This window comes from Electrophorus electricus, chromosome 16, assembly GCF_041902795.1.
Source record: "Electrophorus electricus isolate QZ-2024a chromosome 16, ASM4190279v1, whole genome shotgun sequence".
NCBI classification, from domain to species: domain Eukaryota; kingdom Metazoa; phylum Chordata; class Actinopteri; order Gymnotiformes; family Gymnotidae; genus Electrophorus; species Electrophorus electricus.
Genome location: NC_137512.1, coordinates 1,502,501 through 1,523,119, shown reverse-complemented (window position 1 = coordinate 1,523,119; position 20,619 = coordinate 1,502,501). Strand labels below are relative to the sequence as shown.

The 20,619-nt window shown below is 39.6% G+C and overlaps 2 protein-coding genes across 10 annotated transcripts in view; both read left to right on the top strand.

The window, feature by feature from the left end:
* On the top strand, positions 1-13,267 carry gdpd2 (glycerophosphodiester phosphodiesterase domain containing 2). 6 transcript variants are annotated; one of them, XR_014117675.1, is made up of 18 exons: positions 1-112; positions 359-416; positions 4,457-4,668; positions 6,081-6,184; positions 6,333-6,426; positions 6,520-6,579; positions 6,927-7,025; positions 7,150-7,243; positions 7,560-7,699; positions 8,164-8,246; positions 8,331-8,490; positions 8,578-8,781; positions 8,945-9,093; positions 10,668-10,815; positions 10,966-11,048; positions 11,130-11,158; positions 11,531-11,666; positions 12,192-13,267. XR_014117675.1 is itself a non-coding variant. In XM_081699298.1 (17 exons), the coding sequence occupies exons 3-17, from the start codon at positions 4,585-4,587 to the stop codon at positions 11,602-11,604; spliced, it is 1,554 nt and encodes a 517-aa protein (XP_081555424.1). In that variant the 5' UTR covers positions 1-112; positions 359-416; positions 4,457-4,584; the 3' UTR covers positions 11,605-13,267. The 6 variants fall into 6 exon arrangements, 4 of the variants coding, with proteins under 4 accessions (XP_081555424.1, XP_026874390.2, XP_026874389.2 ...); XR_014117676.1 differs by lacking the exon at positions 11,130-11,158; XM_081699298.1 differs by having other exon boundaries at positions 6,927-6,974; positions 11,531-13,267.
* Positions 13,268-14,797: 1,530 nt separating this feature from the next.
* The window catches only part of LOC145651731 (uncharacterized), a 17,643-nt gene continuing 11,821 nt past the window's right edge, over positions 14,798-20,619 (top strand). Inside the window, exons 1-2 of one of the 4 annotated variants that reach the window (XM_081699286.1) lie at positions 14,798-16,431; positions 17,085-17,216. In XM_081699286.1, coding sequence (XP_081555412.1) covers positions 16,416-16,431; positions 17,085-17,216 — 148 coding nt within the window. In that variant the 5' untranslated portion in view covers positions 14,798-16,415. The remainder of the gene's footprint in view (positions 16,432-17,084; positions 17,217-20,619) is intronic. The other 3 variants (XM_081699288.1, XM_081699287.1, XM_081699289.1) reach the window with 3 other exon arrangements.

Here is a 20,619-nt window from a genome sequence, read left to right as displayed (position 1 = left end):
CGACAACGTGAGTCATCAACGTGGAAGGAAAGCCAGGGATCCAAAGGCTGCTAGGAGCTTTGCTGGATGTCCTCAGCGTCTGGGTGTGATAGTAACGCATTCTCTTGCACAGGTAAGTTTAAGTAGGCTGGGAAAATGATCCGCATGTAATGAATTAACAGATTCAGTCTGGTGTATGCGATTTCACGATGTCATCTTTAGTTTATTAAACTGGCATTGCTGCGATCAACATCAAAATGTTAGAAAGTTCAAGTGAACCAATTATTTTCATTAAACGTGGTCATCCATTGTCTATTTGCGCACTAATTTAATTCTTTGTGTAGACTAATAAAAATACCATGCTTGTATTTTTTGTTAGAACTAGCCGAAAGAACTTGGATCAGTAGCCCGATAACCAAGTCAAGACTGTACGTAAGGTAAGAACAACCTAGAATAATTTAGGTTATCCTCAAAATGAATTTGAAAGACCAACAAAACAATGGTTTTAATAAACCGGTTTTTGTTCAGTCTTCTAAACTCTTATTGATGTATGTCATGTCATGATGGAAATCACCTGTAATAATCTATTGGCCAGTTCCCGGAAAATCACAGTAGTTATCGTAATGTCATTAGAACGATAATGATAGAAAAACAATGCGGAGCAAAGATAAATGGCAGAACTTTTACTTATTTGTCATACAAGTTTATACATTCGAATAGAATCGTAAACAACTGTAAATATCTGTCCAACGTGCCCACCCTCGTGTTTGGCATTAAAGAAACGTTCCCTATTAAATCCAAAAAATATAGCTCTTCCGAGAGACTGAAAAATGCTTGTATGGACAAGCCACTGCTTTTAAAAGCAAATTCATTTTTTGAGGGAAATGTTTTATCTTAAATGTATAAGGAACAAAAAGCAAAAACGTATTTCGAGCGCAGCGCGTCGTGTAATAGCTAATGTTGTGACGGGCAGTTGGCTTGTGTACACCCATGTGATCAACTTTGTGTATTAAAATCTTATCAAGAGTAATGAGAATAATTTGCATATACACAGCAATCAAGAAAAAAAATCTATCATGGAGGGTCAAAAATGCTCTGATTTTATACAAACATTCAGACTGGATCTTATGACTAGATGACTGTTTGGTAGTTTCATGACACAGGAAGGAACAGAGGAATGGACTTTGTGAAGTTACCCACATAAATGAGCTTTCGTGAGTGGTGGGGAAAGCCATCTCACATGACTCAGCACACAGGATCCCTGATTTGCTGTAGAACTGGATCTGAGCCGATGCACATCAATGAAAGATCAAACAAAAGCAATCAAACAGAAGAGACAAATGCCATGATTGAACCTCAGGTTGGTTTGGAATGAACCACAGATACGATCCCTAATGAACCACAGATATGGTCCCTAATGAACCACAGATATACTCCCTAATGAACCACAGATACGATCCCTAATGAACCACAGATATGGTCCCTAATGAACCACAGATACACTCCCTAATGAACCACAGATACGATCCCTAATAAACCACAGATACACTCCCTAATGAACCACAGATACGATCCCTAATGAACCACAGATAGATCCCTAATGAACCACAGATACACTCCCTAATGAACCACAGATAGATCCCTAATGAACCACAGATATGATCCCTAATGAACCACAGATAGATCCCTAATGAACCACAGATACACTCCCTAATGAACCACAGATAGATTTCTAATGAACCACAGATAGATCCCTAATGAACCACAGATACACTCCCTAATGAACCACAGATAGATTTCTAATGAACCACAGATAGATCCCTAATTAACCACAGATACACTCCCTAATGAACCACAGATAGATTTCTAATGAACCACAGATAGATCCCTAATGAACCACAGATACACTCCCTAATGAACCACAGTTATGATCCCTAATGAACCACAGATAGATTCCTAATGAACCACAGATACGATCCCTAGTGAACCACAAATACGATCCCTAATGAACCACAGATAGATCCCTAATGAACCACAGATAGATTTCTAATGAATCACAGAGAGATCCAGAATCAGGCAAAACCACAGCTATCTTTTTTTAGCCAGTAAGCCCCTCCTCTGAACCTGGCTGTTATGTAGCTTTCTTTCAGGTACGTACTAAGTATCTCAAGGTGTTCTGCAGCAGACATTGTCTTCTAAGTCTTTATCATTACATCATAATTAACGATTTTCATCCTTGAGCATCCGTGCACAAAAATAGACAGGCCACACCAACAGGAAATAAATTAATCTGAGTTAAGCGATAATCTTCAAATTTGGTAATCCAGGATTATTATTATATTGTTTTGTTTTAACAGCATTACACCATTTGATTTTAAACTCTGGCTGAGAAATCTTAGATAATTCATTCTTGGTTTAAATTGATCTGTGTCCCTATATTGAAATAGTGAGAACAACATTCTGTAATAGTTGGAGTTGTACTAAACCCCATAGAAAAACATCTCCATTTATGTTTAAAAATAGCCTCGTGCATAAGGACAGTAGTTAATAATGGCACCGTTAAACGGTAATGTCATTTCAGCATCTCATGGTTGTCACACGATGATCGTATGTGTAAAATTTCACACATTTGAGAAAAAATCGTTTGTTGGAATTAAATCTGGTTTATAAAGGGGACTAATAGAGTTTTATGAATTAAATAATATTATTCATAATATTAATATGATATTTATTATTTATTTATTGTTGCATTTTGAAAACTGCTGTATATAAACTACACTGTTAAATGACATTCTGAAAATAATTTCATATTTTAAATAATTAATTAATATTTTTTCCTCTCTCACTGTATTTACTATTCACTTCTTACCTCTAAGCAAAATATTGTTCTTTTACATTCAGTATTCTGTATTTCTAGCATATATTTATTTAGGATGCTATCTGTCTGTCTGTACTTCTGTCTATATATCTATTAACTTAACTCTATACGTAATCAATTGTAATATTCTATAGTCCTATAACATGTAGTACGGTATGACAATGCAGCCAAAACCAAACATGACTGTGTCGTGAAATATTTTCTGTATTGTTTTGTTTTTTTGAAATTCAAAGTCTAGGTGAACAAAACACTTTCTTATCTCTTATATTGAGTGATCATAATTTATCATCATGCCAAGTTCCTTGTTATGTGACTGGGTGTGTGAAAGTGAAATTAGAATGATGACCTTCTGTTCTTTAAGAGCAGACCTAACAGAAAAAGGACGTTATAGCACAATGTATGTGATTTATGTCTGTATTACATATAACCTGGCACTCGTCTGTGTAGTCACCGCATCAGTACTGTCTATTACATACAGAGTACAACTGTTTGTTGTAGGCCTGAAGCCCATAATCTAATCTGGTTTCTCCTGGTTTGGTTCAAGATGAGGGACCAAAGTTCACTTCTTTAACGTCTTTCTGCGCCTTTTATACTCTGGCAGGACTTTGCTTATATGTGATTACCTATCAGGACATGCAGGGTGTGGCACATTGCTTGCATCAGTGCAGTGTAGAGCCCTGTATGGTTTTTACTTTAGCTGATGTCTGTGCCATCTGATGTTCTAGAGAATAGCTACGCACTACCAGTGAATGGTGAAAGACTAGACTAAAAGCCTGATCATGTCAACTAACTGATATTTGCGTGGCGTGTTGAAATTTCACCTATTGAATCGAATATTTTTCATTGCTCATGAGTCTGCAGAGACATGCATATGTTAATTACTTTGTGCTGCACGGTAGACTGACATTTCCTTCAGGCTGTCCACAGGACACATTCTGCTTTTATCTTTCCTTAAACGCCGCCTTTGTGTTGGCTAAAGCTGGTGTTGGCTGATTTTTCATTGGCCTGCTTCAACATGCCATCACAAGTGAACCAGAAGTCAAACAGCTTTACACAACAACTCAGTGTCAGGTTCATTCTATGCACCCTCTAAATGGGCAAAAGAAAAAAGTACACTACTCCAATTACCACCCACGTGCTGATCATTATAACATGCATAAATCAGTTTTATATGTGCTAGATGATACATTATTGTAGCAGTAGGATACTCTTATTGGAATTTAATTGAGTTTATTAAGAGCTTTAATATACAATATATACAAGTTGATATACAAACTTGATATCCATGGATGGTTCCATAGTTTGTAACATATTATTAGCACATCAGTCAGTTTGTGACCCAGAGTTGGACCTTTGACCTATGCGTTCAGTCCTGAATAAGTTGTGTCCATTCATCCACCCAAATGTCCATCTGTCTGTAAATACCCTGACTTGTGCTGGCTAGAAAGAGCTCCAGGTAATTGCAACCTGGAAGCCAGATGAGTGGGTGGGTATAGGTAGGACAGGTAGGTGTGCATGTGTGTGTGTGTTCAGCCCCCAGCCGGAGAACTGGTTTGACTCTCTCTGTCTTTATCATCCTGTTCTTTTGCTTTCACACAGACCTGACAGTGAGCTCTTACACGAACAACTCCACACCCCGAAATCCAACCACAGAACTTCTCAAAAAGGAGTCCCTGCGAATCCTTCTTGTTTTGTGTGAACTCCTATGTTGCTGCAAAGAAGACATCATGTGTTCATGGAATGTATTCCGAATCTGCTTCAGAGGAACTTACAGCTGCAACTGGAAGAGTTCGGGGGAAAGCAATAAGAGAGTGAGTATCTTGTGTGTGTGTGTGTGTGTGTGTGTGTGTGTGTGTGTGTGTGTGTGTGCTGTTCTAAATGCCTTCCTGTGGCTGACCATCTCCAGTACTGTTAGAACAACATTTGCATGCAAATTAATTATGTTTTTAGCTTGTTCAGTTTCACCTGCAGTGAAACTAATGCAGTGCTATTTCAGCACTCACCTTCTCTGAGTAAATGGTGTAATGGAGACTGACGAATTATTATTGCAACTGACAAATGCAGGACAAATTCAGAAATGTTGTCTCTGAATACTTCTTGTTGAATACTTACCATATATCTGCACTCCCCTTTTAACTAAATATAAGTTTGTGTTCTTGGATGTAGGGGTTCAGTTGTGGTGAAAAGTATGTTAATTGGATGCCTGATTGCTTGAGACTGTTTGGTGCACTCAGGACTTATTAGGAGCGTATTCAGAGATGCCTGTAACCTCGTGTGGAAAGGCCTCATTTGGCTCTCTGATAGCTGAGGTTTGCGGTCCCCATTTGATACATCCAGAATCTCATGTTTCATCAAATGGTCATTCATGAGGAAGTGAAACTCAACATGAGCAGTGCTTCCAGAGAGAAGCACGCCTGTTCACGGAAAGGTTGAGGGAGGGAGAGGTGGGGTTCCCCCCAGAGAAAGGCCATTAAGGACATGAGTATTTCTGATAAAATGAAATTTGGTTTTAAGTACCTTTCTCACAGACGCCTCTTTGGTGGACCTCCACAGGACTAGTGGCCAAAGATCTCCCTCGTGGTCCTTATGTCCAAGGACCGTGGCTGCGCTGTGAAAGTTTGGAAACTAGACCTTTGACTGTTCTATGCATTACACTATAGAGTAATAATTTTGTTGTATATTGTTTAATGTTGTACATAATTGAATATTGAATATTAATGTTGTACATAATTGAATAGTGTTGTTGTACATTGATTAATAATGTTGTTGTAATGCATCTTTTTGTGTACTCTGAACAATCAGAAATTGCGAAAGATGTTGCTAAATACATTGATTCATAATGTTGTTGTAATGCATCTGTTTGTGTATTCTGAACAATCAGAAATTGCGAAAGATATTGCTAAATACATTGATTCATAATGTTGTTGTAATGCATCTGTTTGTGTATTCTGAACAATCAGAAATTGTGAAAGATGTTGCTAAATATGATATTGCTCAAGTTTTATGTTTTCACTGGTCCATGTCATTCTTTCACCACCTTATACATAATGGGTGAAAAGCAAAGTTTGTCATGAGTGATGACAGTTTAACGTTTTTTTTTTTTTCTGGAGAGGACTACGTGTTACCAGTTTGACTGGTAGAATAATTATAAGGGAAAGTCATTTAGAATGTCATCATGTGGAGACATGTACCTTATATGTTCTTTTCTGATCCTTCTGTGCAGTACACACGCTGCCAGGTCTCTGTCCTCAGCCTGATGTCCGTTATCACCCTGGCATGGCTCTATGTTTGCTTTGCTGCTTACAATGACAACAATGATGTCAACTGGTGAGGATGCGCAACAAAAGAGCTTTATGCAAGCGTTCCAATAATCCTGAATGATACTCCACGTCTTTGTAGTATGGAATATAATCAAAGATGTTTGGCTCAGCCTGAGCGGTAGACAGCTGGTCTGCTGTGATTTCTGTTTAAACAGGAAAGCATTTGAAAAACTGAGAGTGTGGCTGAACTGGTACACGGGGGTCATTGTCCTGTCCGCAATGCTGGCCATGTACTGCCTCCTGCTCTTGGTGAGGATGGACTAACAGCTGTAATATGTTTAATATGTAAGAACATGTCATTTGTTGTTTTGTTGTAATGAACATTGCTGTTTTTTGTTGCAGTGTCTTTCATTCCTCCTGATTGCCTTAAAGGAACCTTTGGACCTGCACTGGCTGCATAAGGTAGTGCAACCTCATCTAGGTGTGTTAGAAACGCCAGAGCCATGTAATGTTCACCTACATGTAAAGTGCATTTACTGTTTTAAACTTTGCAACAGTTCGAATGACTGGCAGTTATGCTGACCTGTTAACCCCACAAGGAAATACATGAACTTCAGTACAGCAACAAAAGACTCATTCAGATCCTGTGTAGCTTTTAAAATCTAGTTGTACGGTATACTTGTACTTGACTTGCACTTTAAATCAGTTTCTTTATTTTTTTTTGTCTACAGAGTGTTTTAATTGACGCAAGCATATGTCAGTAATGGCTGTAGCAGGCCTGGGTGCTGTGTTGTTTTCTTGCTGGATAGGTGTTGCTGTCTGTGTCGCTGGTCATAGTCATGCTAGGCATCGCAGTGGTAAGCCTGTGTTGGACAGCTGAGTGGGAAGCAGTTCGTTTGTTGCTGCAGGTGCAGAACCACAGTGAAATCCTTCCTCACCACACGCTGCCTTTTCATTGTATTTTCTGAGGCCGTGTGTTGGGCAGCGGCGTTTTCACGTACTACTGTCTCTGTCCTCTCCGCTGTCTCTCAGGCAACGGCGCCGTTCTTGCACCTTGCTGCGGTGGTGGCCTTGACCATGATCAGCTGGCTGGTGTTTCAGAGATACCACAGAGCTCAGCGCTCAGGTCAGCGCTGTCTGCCGGACTCTGTGGCGCAGCATGGCTCATACGACTGCAATGTTGTCATGCCAGCGGTTGAAGCACACACAGAAGGGACGATGTCCCTGTGTTCTCTGTCTCAGAGATTAGTTCTAATTTCCAATTAGAAAAAGACAATTCCTTGACTGTAATATGTCACATATAGCTTGCGCAGTCTAATATATGACAGAAGTCAGACGCGTTTTTTGCCTCCTCGTATTACACTTAATGAGGCTTTGTACAGAGTGCACATTTGTGTGGGTCTGCATGGTTTGGTTATTGGTGTTTGTCTTTGTGTTTACAGTCTCGAGGAGCCTCATTATTGGGGCCTTATGGACAGTTACAGTCATGGTTTTCATCAGTCCCTTATTCATTTATTCTCCCTGTATTAGTTACATGCTTCCCCCAAAACCGGCCCTGGTCGCACACCGGGGCGCACCTATGGTAAGTTCCAGACTTCATTTTCTGTGCTGTCGCATGTTTCCTGTGGAAAGTGCATTCTTTGGAGCAGTGTTTCTGCGCTCGTATTTCACAGAGGTTGTTACAGCACATAACATCGTTTTATCTTACTACATGAGGGTCAGATGAATCACTAGTGGTTGTTTCATTTATACAATATGGCATTATTCCCAGATTTTAGGCTGTCAGTGTGAAATGGAATAACTAATGGCGGAATGTTCTTGAAAACAGGGATTTTTAGACCCAGTAGTCTTGATAACAAAGGCATTCATTACTGAGACATGTAGTAATTACCCAGTAATAGTCTTTGTACTTAATTGATCAAATGAAGAAAATGTGATGAATAAGAGATGTGACAGATTACAGAGTCCACCTAAAGATATTTAAGGAAATGGCTGAATGCATTTTGTTATAGTATTTATCTCTCTCAATGGTCATGTGATGTTCAGCTGGCCCCAGAGAACACGATGATGTCATTCAGGAGGAGTGTTGCGTGTCACGTCACAGCCTTTGAGACAGATGTCCAGCTGAGGTACGCGCCACTTCAGGCTTGCGGCGTCACTTTATCGCTAGTATTCGCTACTCCGAGGACTAATGCTCCCTTTTTTCTCTTCAGCAAGGACATGGTGCCTTTTCTTATGCATGACTCTGGCAAAGGGTTTCTGCACAGGACGACGAATGTGGATGCGGTGTTTCCGAACCGAACGTACAACAGCAGCAGTGATATCACATGGGAGGAGCTGCAAATGCTAAACGCTGGCGATTGGTTTGTTAAGGTTAAAGAGCTTTTCAGTTTGTGTTTCTATGTGTTAGAAATGAATTGTCATCTTTTTAAATGTGTGAATTTTCTGTCCGTCATGCAGACAGACCCATTCTGGTCGGTATCCTTGCTTTCGGAGCAGGAAAAGACGGTGGCTCGTAACCAGACAGTAACATCCCTCTCAGAGCTCCTCGAACTTTCCAAAGAACGCAATATCTCCCTCATCTTTGACCTAAAGTATGACAGACATGGTAACTGCAATGACATAGCGAAGGTCATCCAGAAATCTGGCATCTCACAGGATTTGGTAAGCCACATTAGACATCTTTAGCAAGCCAAACTTTAAACAGACTGCTTTAGTTTTTACTTTCTTTGTTCACATGTCTAGATCTCATAGTGTCACTCAGTTTTATAACATTGACAATGGTCTTATAGTTTGTCTCTGTGTTTTGTTTTGGTTTTTTTTACAGATATGGTGGCTTCATGAAGGACACAGAGAGTGTGTTAAAAAGTACTATCCAGGGTTCCACCAGGTCTATCCTGATCAAAAAACGCTGCGGAATGATAATGGATCCTGGCTAAATATGAAGTACAGTACACTGAGTGCTGAGGAAATTAGGTCAGAGTCTTTTGCACCCTCTGTCTGGCATGCAGAGACACGATGGCTCTGTGAATTCTAACACTGGTGGCGTGGACCCAGGTGGAGGCGAAGGCAGCTGTAACATTCATAAAAGAAAGTGCGCTGTGCTCTGAAATATGGAATTCTGCTGCTCCAATAAAAGGTCACAATTTAAGGAAACGTCCTGGGAACCCTTCGGATGAAAAGCTATGCATTGAGCATGCACTGGCCTGCATGGAGCACGGAGCACCGTCACAGGCAGAAGAGAGGAAGTGGAATGCCATGTTTAACTGAGAGCACTGCACACATACAAAAACAGAGCGTTTAACATTTGCAGTTCAGATGGCAAAAAAGAGTGTGCACTCTTGTAAATATTTCTGGTGAGACATACAGTATATCAGCAGTGGCTTTTAGCAGACTCCTCTGGAAGCCAGCCATACTGATCAGGCTTCCTCCTGACTAATTAGGGCGTTCAGGTGTGCAGTTAAGACCATTCCTCCTGAATATCAGGGCGTTCCTTGCCTGCGCTCCAGTCTTCAGCTCACCTGGCCTGTATGTTGGGTCCATGGTCCTGTTGTAGCCTCTATGTCCACTCTATGGGGGACCACTAACCTGACATTTTTCTCTAAAATTTACTGATATCATTTTGAATTCTCTGTTCCTTCCATGGACAGTAGTCTCTTCTGGGTCTAAGAAGACATTGATGGTCCCTTCACAACGCTTCATGGAACCTGAAGTAATTCTTCCCGGTATCATGTTCCACATGCCATCGCTTTGCCTCACCTGCTCACAGAATACTTTCCCAGTGCTGTGGAATGTATTGTGCAATGCACACCTTTCTTGCACTTTACTTTTTTCTTTTAGTGGAAATGTAAACAGAGAATTTGGCAAGTTTATGAGATTCCTGCAGGTCATTATTTTACCTCCGGGGCTTTTTTCATCTGTGTTATGGTAACACACCTTTACAGGAGGGCAACTCCATGAGAAGATTAAACAAGTGCTGAATTTACACTGTTGGATTACTATTTTACTATGGATTAATGAACAAGTATGTCGTAAGAAATGCCTCTCTGTTGTTAATCTTTCTGCTTTTTGACAGAGCACTGTATCTCCAATCCCATCTCATTGACTACATTTACATGCACACAATAGCCAAACTAAGTTCTTAGTTTGTCTAAAAATCTTAGATTGAACCAAGGTGTGTATTTGAGTGAAACAATTTATCACGTTTTTTTACACACATTTCTTATTTACACACTAGTTTTTCTCTTTTAAAAAAAAGGCAAGACTTTGAAAGCTACGCTGTTTCCACTGTAATAATAATAACGCAATTATTTAAAAAATGCTTCAATCCCAACTTTTTATGACTTTACATAAATGAAAATAGCCCGTGGCAGTTACACCCTTGACAACAGCCAGCATCTTGCAGAAACTGGTGCAAAATCACAGACCAATGTGACGATTGTCAACACAGAGGCATTCCTTAAAGCATACTTGTTCGTCTCACGGGAGATTAAACTGTTTTGCGTTAAATCTTGTGTGTGTGTGTGTGTATCTGTGTGTTTGTGAGACAGTGATTTGCGGAGCAGGAACGTGAAGGTTAACCTGTGGGTGGTGAACGAGCCCTGGCTCTTCTCTCTGCTGTGGTGCTCAGGGGTCAGTTCTGTGACCACCAACAGCTGCCACATACTTAAGGACATGTCTCAGCCTGACTGGCACCTGGTGAGCACAACCTTGGCACTGTAATAGGGCTCTGGGGTTTATGCCAACTTGGACATCTGCTTAAGTAGGTAAACAGTAGATACATGGCACCCATTATGTCACATTATGCAGTTTTCACATGTTATATGTGTGTGTGTGTGTGTTCCCCAGACACCTCATGTGTACAAAATTATATGGATCACTGCTGACCTGGTGTCACTACTTTTGATGTTCATATTCTTTCTTTTACAAAGGTAAGAACTGAAGTCTATAACTTATGTCCAATGTGTCAATGAGATAAACTCGCACTCATATCCAAAACTTGTGTTGTTTAGTAGGTGCCGCTGTAACAGACATACCAAAGGTGGGTAGCGCTTCCTGCTTCCTGCTTTTAGTTCAGTACAAAATGGCAAACTCTCCTTTTATTGTGTTTCTTAATTTGCTGATTGAAACAGACCATAAAGGGAGTCATGCTACTGGTTTTGTAGCTTTCTAAACACTTTAACTTTTTTTCTGCTGGTGTGAAATATACTGCAACAATATATTGTATATTATACTGTAATGATATACTGAACATTGATGTGACAGGGAAAGCAATTAATTATGTTTGCATGCATACATGACTAATACGGACAAATGGATAGAAAGTTTGGATGATCACGCACTGTGTATTCTGAACACATACAAAAATGAACAACATTACAAAATTATATTTTTATTTTTCCTTTGTGTACAGGGAAAAACAAGCAAGGAGCCGCATTTTCCTCCAAGAATCAGAAAGAAGGATACCCCTTCTTATCATCTAATTAACTCTAAAATGATTAAGGGACATATTTCATCATTATAGTAGTTATATTTCATCATTAACATAGGTATTTTTGCCATAATTCAATGTTAAAAATGGTCATATGATTTGTATTATAATAATTTACAATTTTTTACAATTTACAATTCATTGTTGAGAACAGCTCCAGCACAACAAATGTGAAGTAGCCTAGAATTTTAAAAAACATTTGATGACAATAATATCTACAGCTGCAGTGTATTCACAAACACACGACTGCAGACTCATAAGACATGATGTGGCCTTCCCTGCTCCCAGTTTAAAGTATTATTCCTACACTAAAAGATACACTTCATGGTGAATTAGAATAGAAATTAAGATTTCGTCCCACACAACTGAAGATGCATCTGTCATCCCGTCTTCAGCCTTTTGATTACAGTTCCATTATTCTGAGTCAATCGTAAATTGTTCATTACTATATGAATGTGATCTCAAGAACCAGGAAAAATTCTTTAGGATTTTTCTTGGTGTCTTGAAACAGATTTGTTCATTTCAGCTTGCATTTATTTTAACGTCAGTTAAAATTTAATCTACTATTTCTGACATTTCATAGGTGACTTGGTGCTAATCCAGAAAGACTTTACTGCCTCTTCTAGTGACGGTTGAGGCACAAGTTAGGGATCACAGACTACTGATTTCAACACAGGCTGATAGGTTGCTATCTTTCTAAATCTTACTATAATTCTATGGTTGTATTTTATATGATTGGCATTTACCAATCAGCTTATAGAGGAATCAAGTAAAAAACAAAACTAGGAGGAGGGAGGGAATGTTCAAAGTAAAATGAATGTCACTTTTTATACAAAATCAGAATTTTTTAATAGAAAGCAAACTTCTTCACTATAATTAAAATAATATTTACTTAGTTATTTGTTAAATGAAAAACCCGTGGACTCTCATTTATGAAATATTTTAGTTTCTAAGAAAACAAGATGAGGCTGTAAACCACTGTCAGGAGACAGTCTGTCCCATTATAATACCTGGTAACCATCAGGAGACAGTCTGTCCCATTGTAACCTGGTAAACATAATTTTCCTTAGCTGTACTGTTGTGGTAAAGCCAGGCCAAGTGTGTTTGGCAGAGATGTGACCAAATCTTTGCCAGATTTTGAAAACACCTCCCTCTGTGTGTGTGTATGTGTGTGTAAGATGTTATGAATGTTATATAAACAATCTTCCTATATATTTTGTTCATATATGTCAATGTTTTCCAGTTTTATACCTTTGTAATACAAATGCTTTCAATATTAGGAAATAAAAGCTGATTTTGGTTTTGGTTTTAGTACAGATTTTTTTTCAGTGACAATAGTTCAGTTGGTTGCTGTGACCTACGGTCATTCATTTTTTAAATCCAAGATTTGAAATGGGAAAATGAGAGCCAAGGATTTACATTCGTGTCTGTATTGTTCACACTGGATGTTAAAGAGATTTTTTTATTTCTGTGCAGCTGAGACATTTCTGCTACCTCTGTAGCTTACACATTTGATTTAGAGTTGATTCTTTTTATACATTCTAGTTTTGCATTTGTGTCTGCTTTATGTGTATGTTCAATATTTTAAGAGGTCATTTTAAAAGACTAAATGTTGCTACTCTACATTGTTGCACTGTAAATAAATGTAAAATTAATACACTAATTGTTCATTGTTTGATGTTTCTGCACTAGTGCATTAGTAGTGCATTTTTTAAAATGTAGAGCAGTATACTGGTGACAGTATTATTATATCAGAATATTCGTTACAGTGCTATAACATTTTCCATAAAGGATTAAGATTTGTTTCACCTTATATTTTTTGACAAAACTCTACATCCCAAAAGCAATAGCTTGTAAAATGTGAAGAAGCACGTTAAAAAAATTAAATCTCTTTTTTGATTAGTAGAATTAAAACTGCTTTAAACGTGCCCTGTCTTGTTGGGAAATAGGCCGTGCGAATAGAGGTATGAGGGATATGAATGGTTGGGCTTTAACCACTATTAGTCACGGTTAGCTATTCAAATTCATATTTCTAAGGTAAATGCAGAGGAATCAGGCAGAACACCCTGTAGCAGCTCTCCATGGTTAACCTACAGCTTCACTGAACTCCGAGGAGCTCCTCACATACACTCAGGGTTTTCAATGAAGATAACTTCATGCAGATAAACAAAAAAGAGGTTTATAATGTTTAATTGTGCAAAGGCCATCACGCATTGCTTACATTGCTTTAGTGTGCAATCCACTGTCACCCCAGCAGACTGTGGATACAGTGTATCAGACTACCTGCTTTCCCTGTAATATTATGTCGTATGGATCTTTACAGTCAATGCCATAGTTCTACTATCTACCTACAGGTTCTGTATAAAACAGAGTTCACAGACTGTATTCTCCTAGTGCTTCACTGTCAGTGTATTGTGGTACAAACATCTAGTCTTAGGAGACACTGAGGAACTGGAGTTTTTTATTAAAAACCCATTCGCAACCCTTTGGAACTTCATAAATAAAACACATTTGGAGAGTCAACAAATCAAAAACAGTACCAGAAACAGGACCAAACAGAAACTTGATCAGAATTAAAAGTTAGAGGAAGGGAAGGAAAGAAGTTTAGAATTTTTAGTTGGATTTTAAAGGCTGAAATACAGGTACGATCACAGAAAGTACGAGGACGCGAGTGGAGCTGTTACGCTGAAGGTCCACTGACAGGAGACAATGTGAACTGGGCTGTTTTAAGCAGACCCGTTCTGGACCACTTAGGTGTACAGGCTGGAGTGGAGGGTTGAAGGGGTTCAGCAAATGAATGAATGAGTGAATGGAAGAGCCAGAATTTCTTCCTTATTGCTTCGTAGGCTGGAGTCTGGAGAGCCATCACTCAGGTGGTAGAAAGCAGTCTTAAGTGACATGATACAAGATTCAATTGAAAGAGAAGAATCAAATGGATGACACCAAGATTAAGAAAAGTTTGTTAGAGTTCTGCATGAACTCCATCAGTGTCAATGTCACGTGTTGGGAGTGTAGACAAGGCAATGTGTAACATTCCTGTGTAACCTTGAGTAACAATGCCGAAACAGCAAAAATAAAACCCACAAACAAATAAACAAAAAACCTTAGTTGGCTGAGAATTAGAAATTTCTTAGATCAAGCAACAAGTGTTTTTGAAGACTAACTTTTACAAACTTTTACCCATAAGGTGAGAACAATTTTTTTTTGTAAATAATAAAGATTTTAAAATTATTTTCTGTTTAAAAAGCATCACCACTGTGTATTCATTGGCCAGAATGTGGTCTGGTTCACGACCTTAAATGTACAAGAATTGACTAGAGATAAAGCGCCACCTGCTGGACATAGTTGGCAGTTGGTTGCCCCAACAACTTGGTTTGCTTTAAATTTGAAGGGCTTGGGTTATTTCTTATTAATGCAGTTATGTAAAAGTTATATTTAGCTACATTATAGTTGACTACATAAAAAATACATAAAAAATATTTAACGTGATATTAAATAGCCACGGGTGTCGCGGTGTTTCCTCCTTCATGAATATGCATTACCGGCGTATCTGCGTAATCTACAACGATGTAGCATACTGTGCTCATTTACATATGACGTTAGCGGGTCATAACACCGCTCCGCAAGAAATAGCACCTGAACCCGCCAGACGTCCCAGAAGTCTGGCCACAAATGAAAATCAGGAACCCAATTATGCACACGTTTAGATAACTGACAAATGTGTTTAAAAGGCACATGTCGTTTGTTTGGAGTGGTCATGATGGCAAATTTGAGCAATAGGAGCAGTACACGAAGGTGTCTTGGTGGAGAATGGCACGAATGTTTTGCCATAACAAAGACAGTTTGAGTGTTACAGAAGAAGAAACTTAAACTCTAAACATATATACACTGAGCAAAAACACAGTTTTGCTGCTCTGACCTGATTTATAAAAAGAACGGAGGCCCCCATCTCCGTGCAGATCCCGACCCGTCTTGGTGAAAGTTACAAATGCGGTTCACTTTTATGCAGCTGGAAGAGTTCAGATGGCGGTAGTCAGTCATCTGTCTCCTGGCGTGGGTGTTAAATATGCATGGCCTCATTTACATATCTCTTTTGAATGCCTTTCACCTTGGGCACAGGTGACTTTACCTAATTACCGCCGCAGCGAGTAGTAGTTAAATACTGTATCGCACGTTTTGCATTGCCGTTAGTGAAGTTATTTTTGGAGATAGTAGAATCAGACTGTAGATTACAGCTTTTTACCAGTAGGTGGCAGGAACTGTCTAGCAATTAGATCACCCAAGCATCTTAACTGGTTAAGATGCCCTTAACGACCTGTTGATAACCAAAACAGTGCACAGCATACGAAACAGTTTCGGTCCTCCGGTCATGGAATGTTTCAGGTATTTAACAGATGCACAGTGTTAATAAATAATACATTTCCTAGCCAAACCATAAACAGAGACTGTGTATCAACAGATCTTCCCTGTTCCGAGCAAACTGGTCGTCATTTGTACAGAACCCATGACTAAGCCCTCCAAAGTCCTGCACTACACCGCCCTCAATTACCCGTTCAAACTCTGCAGCACTGAGGCGTGAACTCTCTCCCCGGGCACGCGTCTGTAACGCAGTCCCCGCGCATCTCGTGCCTAGTCGCGTGCCAAGAGGGTCGAGACGTCGGTCGTCGCTCGACGTGAAAAGCAAAGACCTCAAAGAAAAGAAAGACGAGTGTCAAGTCTCTGCAGGACAGCTGTGAGAAGCCTGTAATGCTTCCCAACCCTTTTTGAAAGTCCTGGTCTGGAAGTGCTGCCATTGCAACTGTGCACCATGGTTCACAAGTACGGTAAGTTTACTTTAGACACCACTAGCTGGCATTTAGGCTAACGAGGGTTACATGTAATAATGAGCGACTTGTATGAGACATCATGTTCCCGCACAGGAATTACACAACAAACTGTTCATAGTTCAAGGTCATTTCTTACATTATTCTAAAATTGCCAGACGGAAACGTTGGGAGTCATTCCATATTCCGCTTTCTTTGGAATACGCTTGGGGAACAGGAAGTCCTTTTCCTTTGTGCCTGCAACGGTTTCACCTAAAGTCAACTTCTCCAAAGGGAGCCGGAAGGACGGGCTTTGCGTGTGTAACGCTCTCACGCGCCTTTACTTGCGCACTCCTGCCACTCACGCGATTGCCTTGTGCTCTGGAGAGGCGCATCCTTCACGTGAAGCCTACGACGCGTAGAAGTGTAGAAGGGCCAAAGAAACAGGATGTATTTATTTTTTCCACCCAGGTATTCTGCAGCCTCTGCCCCTTCATTTGCAACTGTAGTAAACACGCTGAATGACTAAACACACTGTACCTGGGCTAGGTAGACTGTGACTCGCAAACATAAACCTGTCATAGATGCACGGTAGCATGCCAGTGGAAAGGTCCACACACTCACAGCACTTGGAAGCAAAAAGCAGACCCTGTGTTTTTTCCCTTTATGACCAGATACTGAGAGAGCTGTTGAGTTACTGAAGCAGTATCAGGCCAGGCTGACTAGCCCTGAGGAGCAGGCACTCAGATCCAGTGTGGGCAAAGTTTCTGCTATCTTTGGCAGCCAGCTGTTCCAGGCTCTGCTGGGTAAGATTCATTTCTGTGTGAGTGAGTAGTGTCTCAGGATGCATTCTTTGTAAGATTCATCATTTCAGAGATGGGGTGACTCCACCCAGTTCGTCTTGTTCCAAATGTAATCACAATGCGTTCAGGGGGAGAGGTTTTTGGCTTCGTAACAGTCTGTTACTTTTTTAGGCTATGCTGTACTCTGATTTTGGAGTAAAACCTGTATTTTAGCCAGTGTTCACACGTCCTTCTAGTGCTGAAGTGGCACATTTTTACTGGACGCACAAATTAACTGTCACGTGAAACACCTTTTTCAGCACAACAAAAATATTTCCCCTGTTTGAAAAAGAAAATCTTGTTAACTGGTCAGCACTAAAGGCTTTTCAGGAGCACACAGCTTTAGAAGTTGCATGTTAAACTATTTAACGTTAATCTGGAGTAAAATTATATAGTTTTCCCTACTTCAGCACTTTTGTTAGTCATAATGCTTACAGGTTCTTTGAACTATTAAAATAGCCCTACCTGATATCTGTATATCTAGATATAAAAGTGTAAACTTTCTCTTGACCTGAGAACATAGGGTGCAATTATTTTATATGGAATGTTTATACACATTTAAATAAACTCTTATTCCCCCCTATCAAACACACAATTTAAGGGTTTGTTTGTCTGTCATTCCTTTTATGATGGATAAGTTAAGATCAAAATGTACTTATTTGATCAAATGTATTCAACTGTTTTTGAAAGTATTTTTAGTAATGTATGCTTAAATCAGTGTGTATGTATTTGTGCTGCTGGATAAGACTGCAGAATGAATTGTTTGTTAATCATTATCGCAGTGTCTGCACAGAGGGTCATGATACGTGTGTGAGAGACCTAAGAAATGTGTTATTGTGCTCTTTATTTTTTTCTTTGATATGAGGGTCTTTGATGACCCTGATAGGTGTTATGTGGATGTCCTCATGAAACAATGTGTTCGTGTGATCCAATAAACCTGATTAATATGATTTAAATAATATACATCGAGCTTAGCCTGTGTCATGGGATGGCTTTGCCGATGTGCTTTTACTACAGTTTCGCATTATACAGTAATTGCATTATAATATTTTGTCCATGTTGCGCAGTCTTGATGTCCACTTATCAAACCACTGTGTCACTTTACTGAAATAACACCATTTCCTGATAATGGTAACATGTTAGGCAGAACCAAGAAAGGCTCGCGCTCAGGCAGAGCTGTAGATATGAATATTAGGTGCAATGAGTATTAAGTGACTTGGCAAACACCTTTAAGTGCTGTCCTCAACCCGAACAACTTCATGGTCATGCCTGTGCTTGATGGTTATAGGGCTGTGGGAGTTATCCTGGCGCCTTGACCGTCTGTGAGTGCCTGTTCACAATCTCTGGCTCTTAGCTTGATTCCATCTGATTTTGTAGTTCGCCTCTGCCTTGGACAGTCTTCTTTAGTAGACTTACATTTTCCATTTCGTAGATATACGTTCTGCAAAGGCAGAAAAAAAAAGCTGTTTCATTCAACACGTAGCTAAGTGGTTATCTTAATATCCAGGCATGCACCCTAATCATTGCTGACTGTAAAGCTGTTAGTATTGAAACCCTGCTAAGAAATACTGCTAGAGGAGGGGGTTGCGTCCAAGGCAGGGTGTTAGTCATTTGGATTGCTATGAAGGAAAGGTTATTCTCCTTATTCCAAGTTCCAGGGGTTCCCAGTGCCTTACTGCTTACCATAGTGCACTGAAAGGGTCTTTGTGTCCTCCTCAGATAGAACATACACACAATCAGGAGTGGTTTTCATTAAGCTCGCATTTGTAATGGTATACATAGAATAGATTAAGTTATTTTTTACCTTTTTACCAGATGTAAATTGTCTCAATTATTCGAACAGTATTTGAATCTGGAATTTAGAATCCACATACAAAAATCCAGTGTGAAACTGGCAAAAGTAACTTATGTGGTTATTGTAGGGAATTGTTTATTGCACTGATCTTGACTGCTCCTGTGCTAACTCTAGTACTCTAGTACTATTGTTATCTGTTGTAGAGCTTATGTGTGTTTTGTACTTCTAGGCATTAGTATTGATCCCTGTATTTCAATAGTATTCTAGTTCGTTGGTATGTTGGACTCTAACCTACTGTACTGGCTAGGATGTATTCTATGAGGAAATGACAAAGCACTTTTGTAAGTCACTCTGGATAAGAGCGTCTGCCAAAATGTAAACGTTAATGCAAGAATTCCACACATTCGAGAAAAAGCCCGGATTATCAGAAGAATGCACAGAACTGTAGGTAGGCTAAAAACAAAGTGGCTTATTGCTTTGGCGCTCAGCCTGGCTGTGTTTTTTCAGAGCGTGCTGTGCCGTGGAGGACAGCCTGAGCTGTCTCTCAGCTATGTAGAAAATCGGGGTCAAGCAAGTCCCAGCTGTAAGAAAACATGTGGCTTTAATCAGTGCAAAGTCTGGGGTGGCACCCAGCACTAGAGGAGTGAATGGAAAGCTGATACCTCCTCCAGTGGTATTTCTCCATTATTCGGTCTGGATACACACACCCATGAGCTGGGCTCACTGCTGTGCAGAGCAGTAAATGGAGAATTGCTCATTAGCACACAAGCAGCTGGTAAATGCTATTTTACACACTACCTTTTCATATAGTAAACCACAATGTAGGCTTTCATCACTCTTGAATTTGCATGGCTATGGTAAGGTGATCGTTTTTGAATTGTATCTTATTTTATGAAAAACTGGTGCACTCATAATTTTAGCTGGAATTGGCAGGTACCAAAGTGTCCAAATGTTAATGCTGCTTTGATAATTCATTATCAAACTGCTTTTTTATTTATGGAGAGACTTCGGTCATGGATGGCATTGCAGTTATGAGGTATGGGGGAGCTTGACTTAGGCTCTCACGCCGACCTCTGTACTGTGTGGGGGAGATGGGTTGATGTCTGCGTGATTGCACAAGTTTTGAACAAAGGTTTCCTTAACAGAAGACTCATCTCTTTGTTCTCAGTCCCACAAAAACACTGGGGAACATGAAGATCTCACAAAAGAGACCCCTGTAATGACATCATTAATGCGTGTAGGGTAGACGGGACTTAAATTGGGGTCACAAGGCTGTAAACGTCAAAGCCAAATATTTTACTGAAGTTTTCTTAGTTATAAACTTAAATGAGCAACACTTGGGCTCAGAATCCATTATAACACATCAATACTTTCACAAGAAAGGGTTTTTATACAAGGAGTCCATGAGAAGAGTCAGTTCATGAAGAGTGTTATAAAATAAACACACATGACAAGCAAAGAGAAATTCTTCTAAAATGTCTCTGTGGTGGGCACTGTTTAATTGTAGGATCTGAAAAATGTTTTTCTTTTTTCTTTTTTCTTTTTGTGGAGTTTTGTGGTTATATGGGTTTT

Coding starts and splice junctions, on each gene's coding strand:
- gdpd2 (XM_027018588.3), top strand. CDS start 4,585: ATGTGTTCATGGAATGTATTCCGAATCTGCTTCAGAGGAACTTACAGC. Junction 6,185..6,332: donor GACAACAATGATGTCAACTG/GTGAGGATGCGC, acceptor CTGTTTAAACAG/GAAAGCATTTGAAAAACTGA. Junction 7,244..7,559: donor CCACAGAGCTCAGCGCTCAG/GTCAGCGCTGTC, acceptor TTGTGTTTACAG/TCTCGAGGAGCCTCATTATT.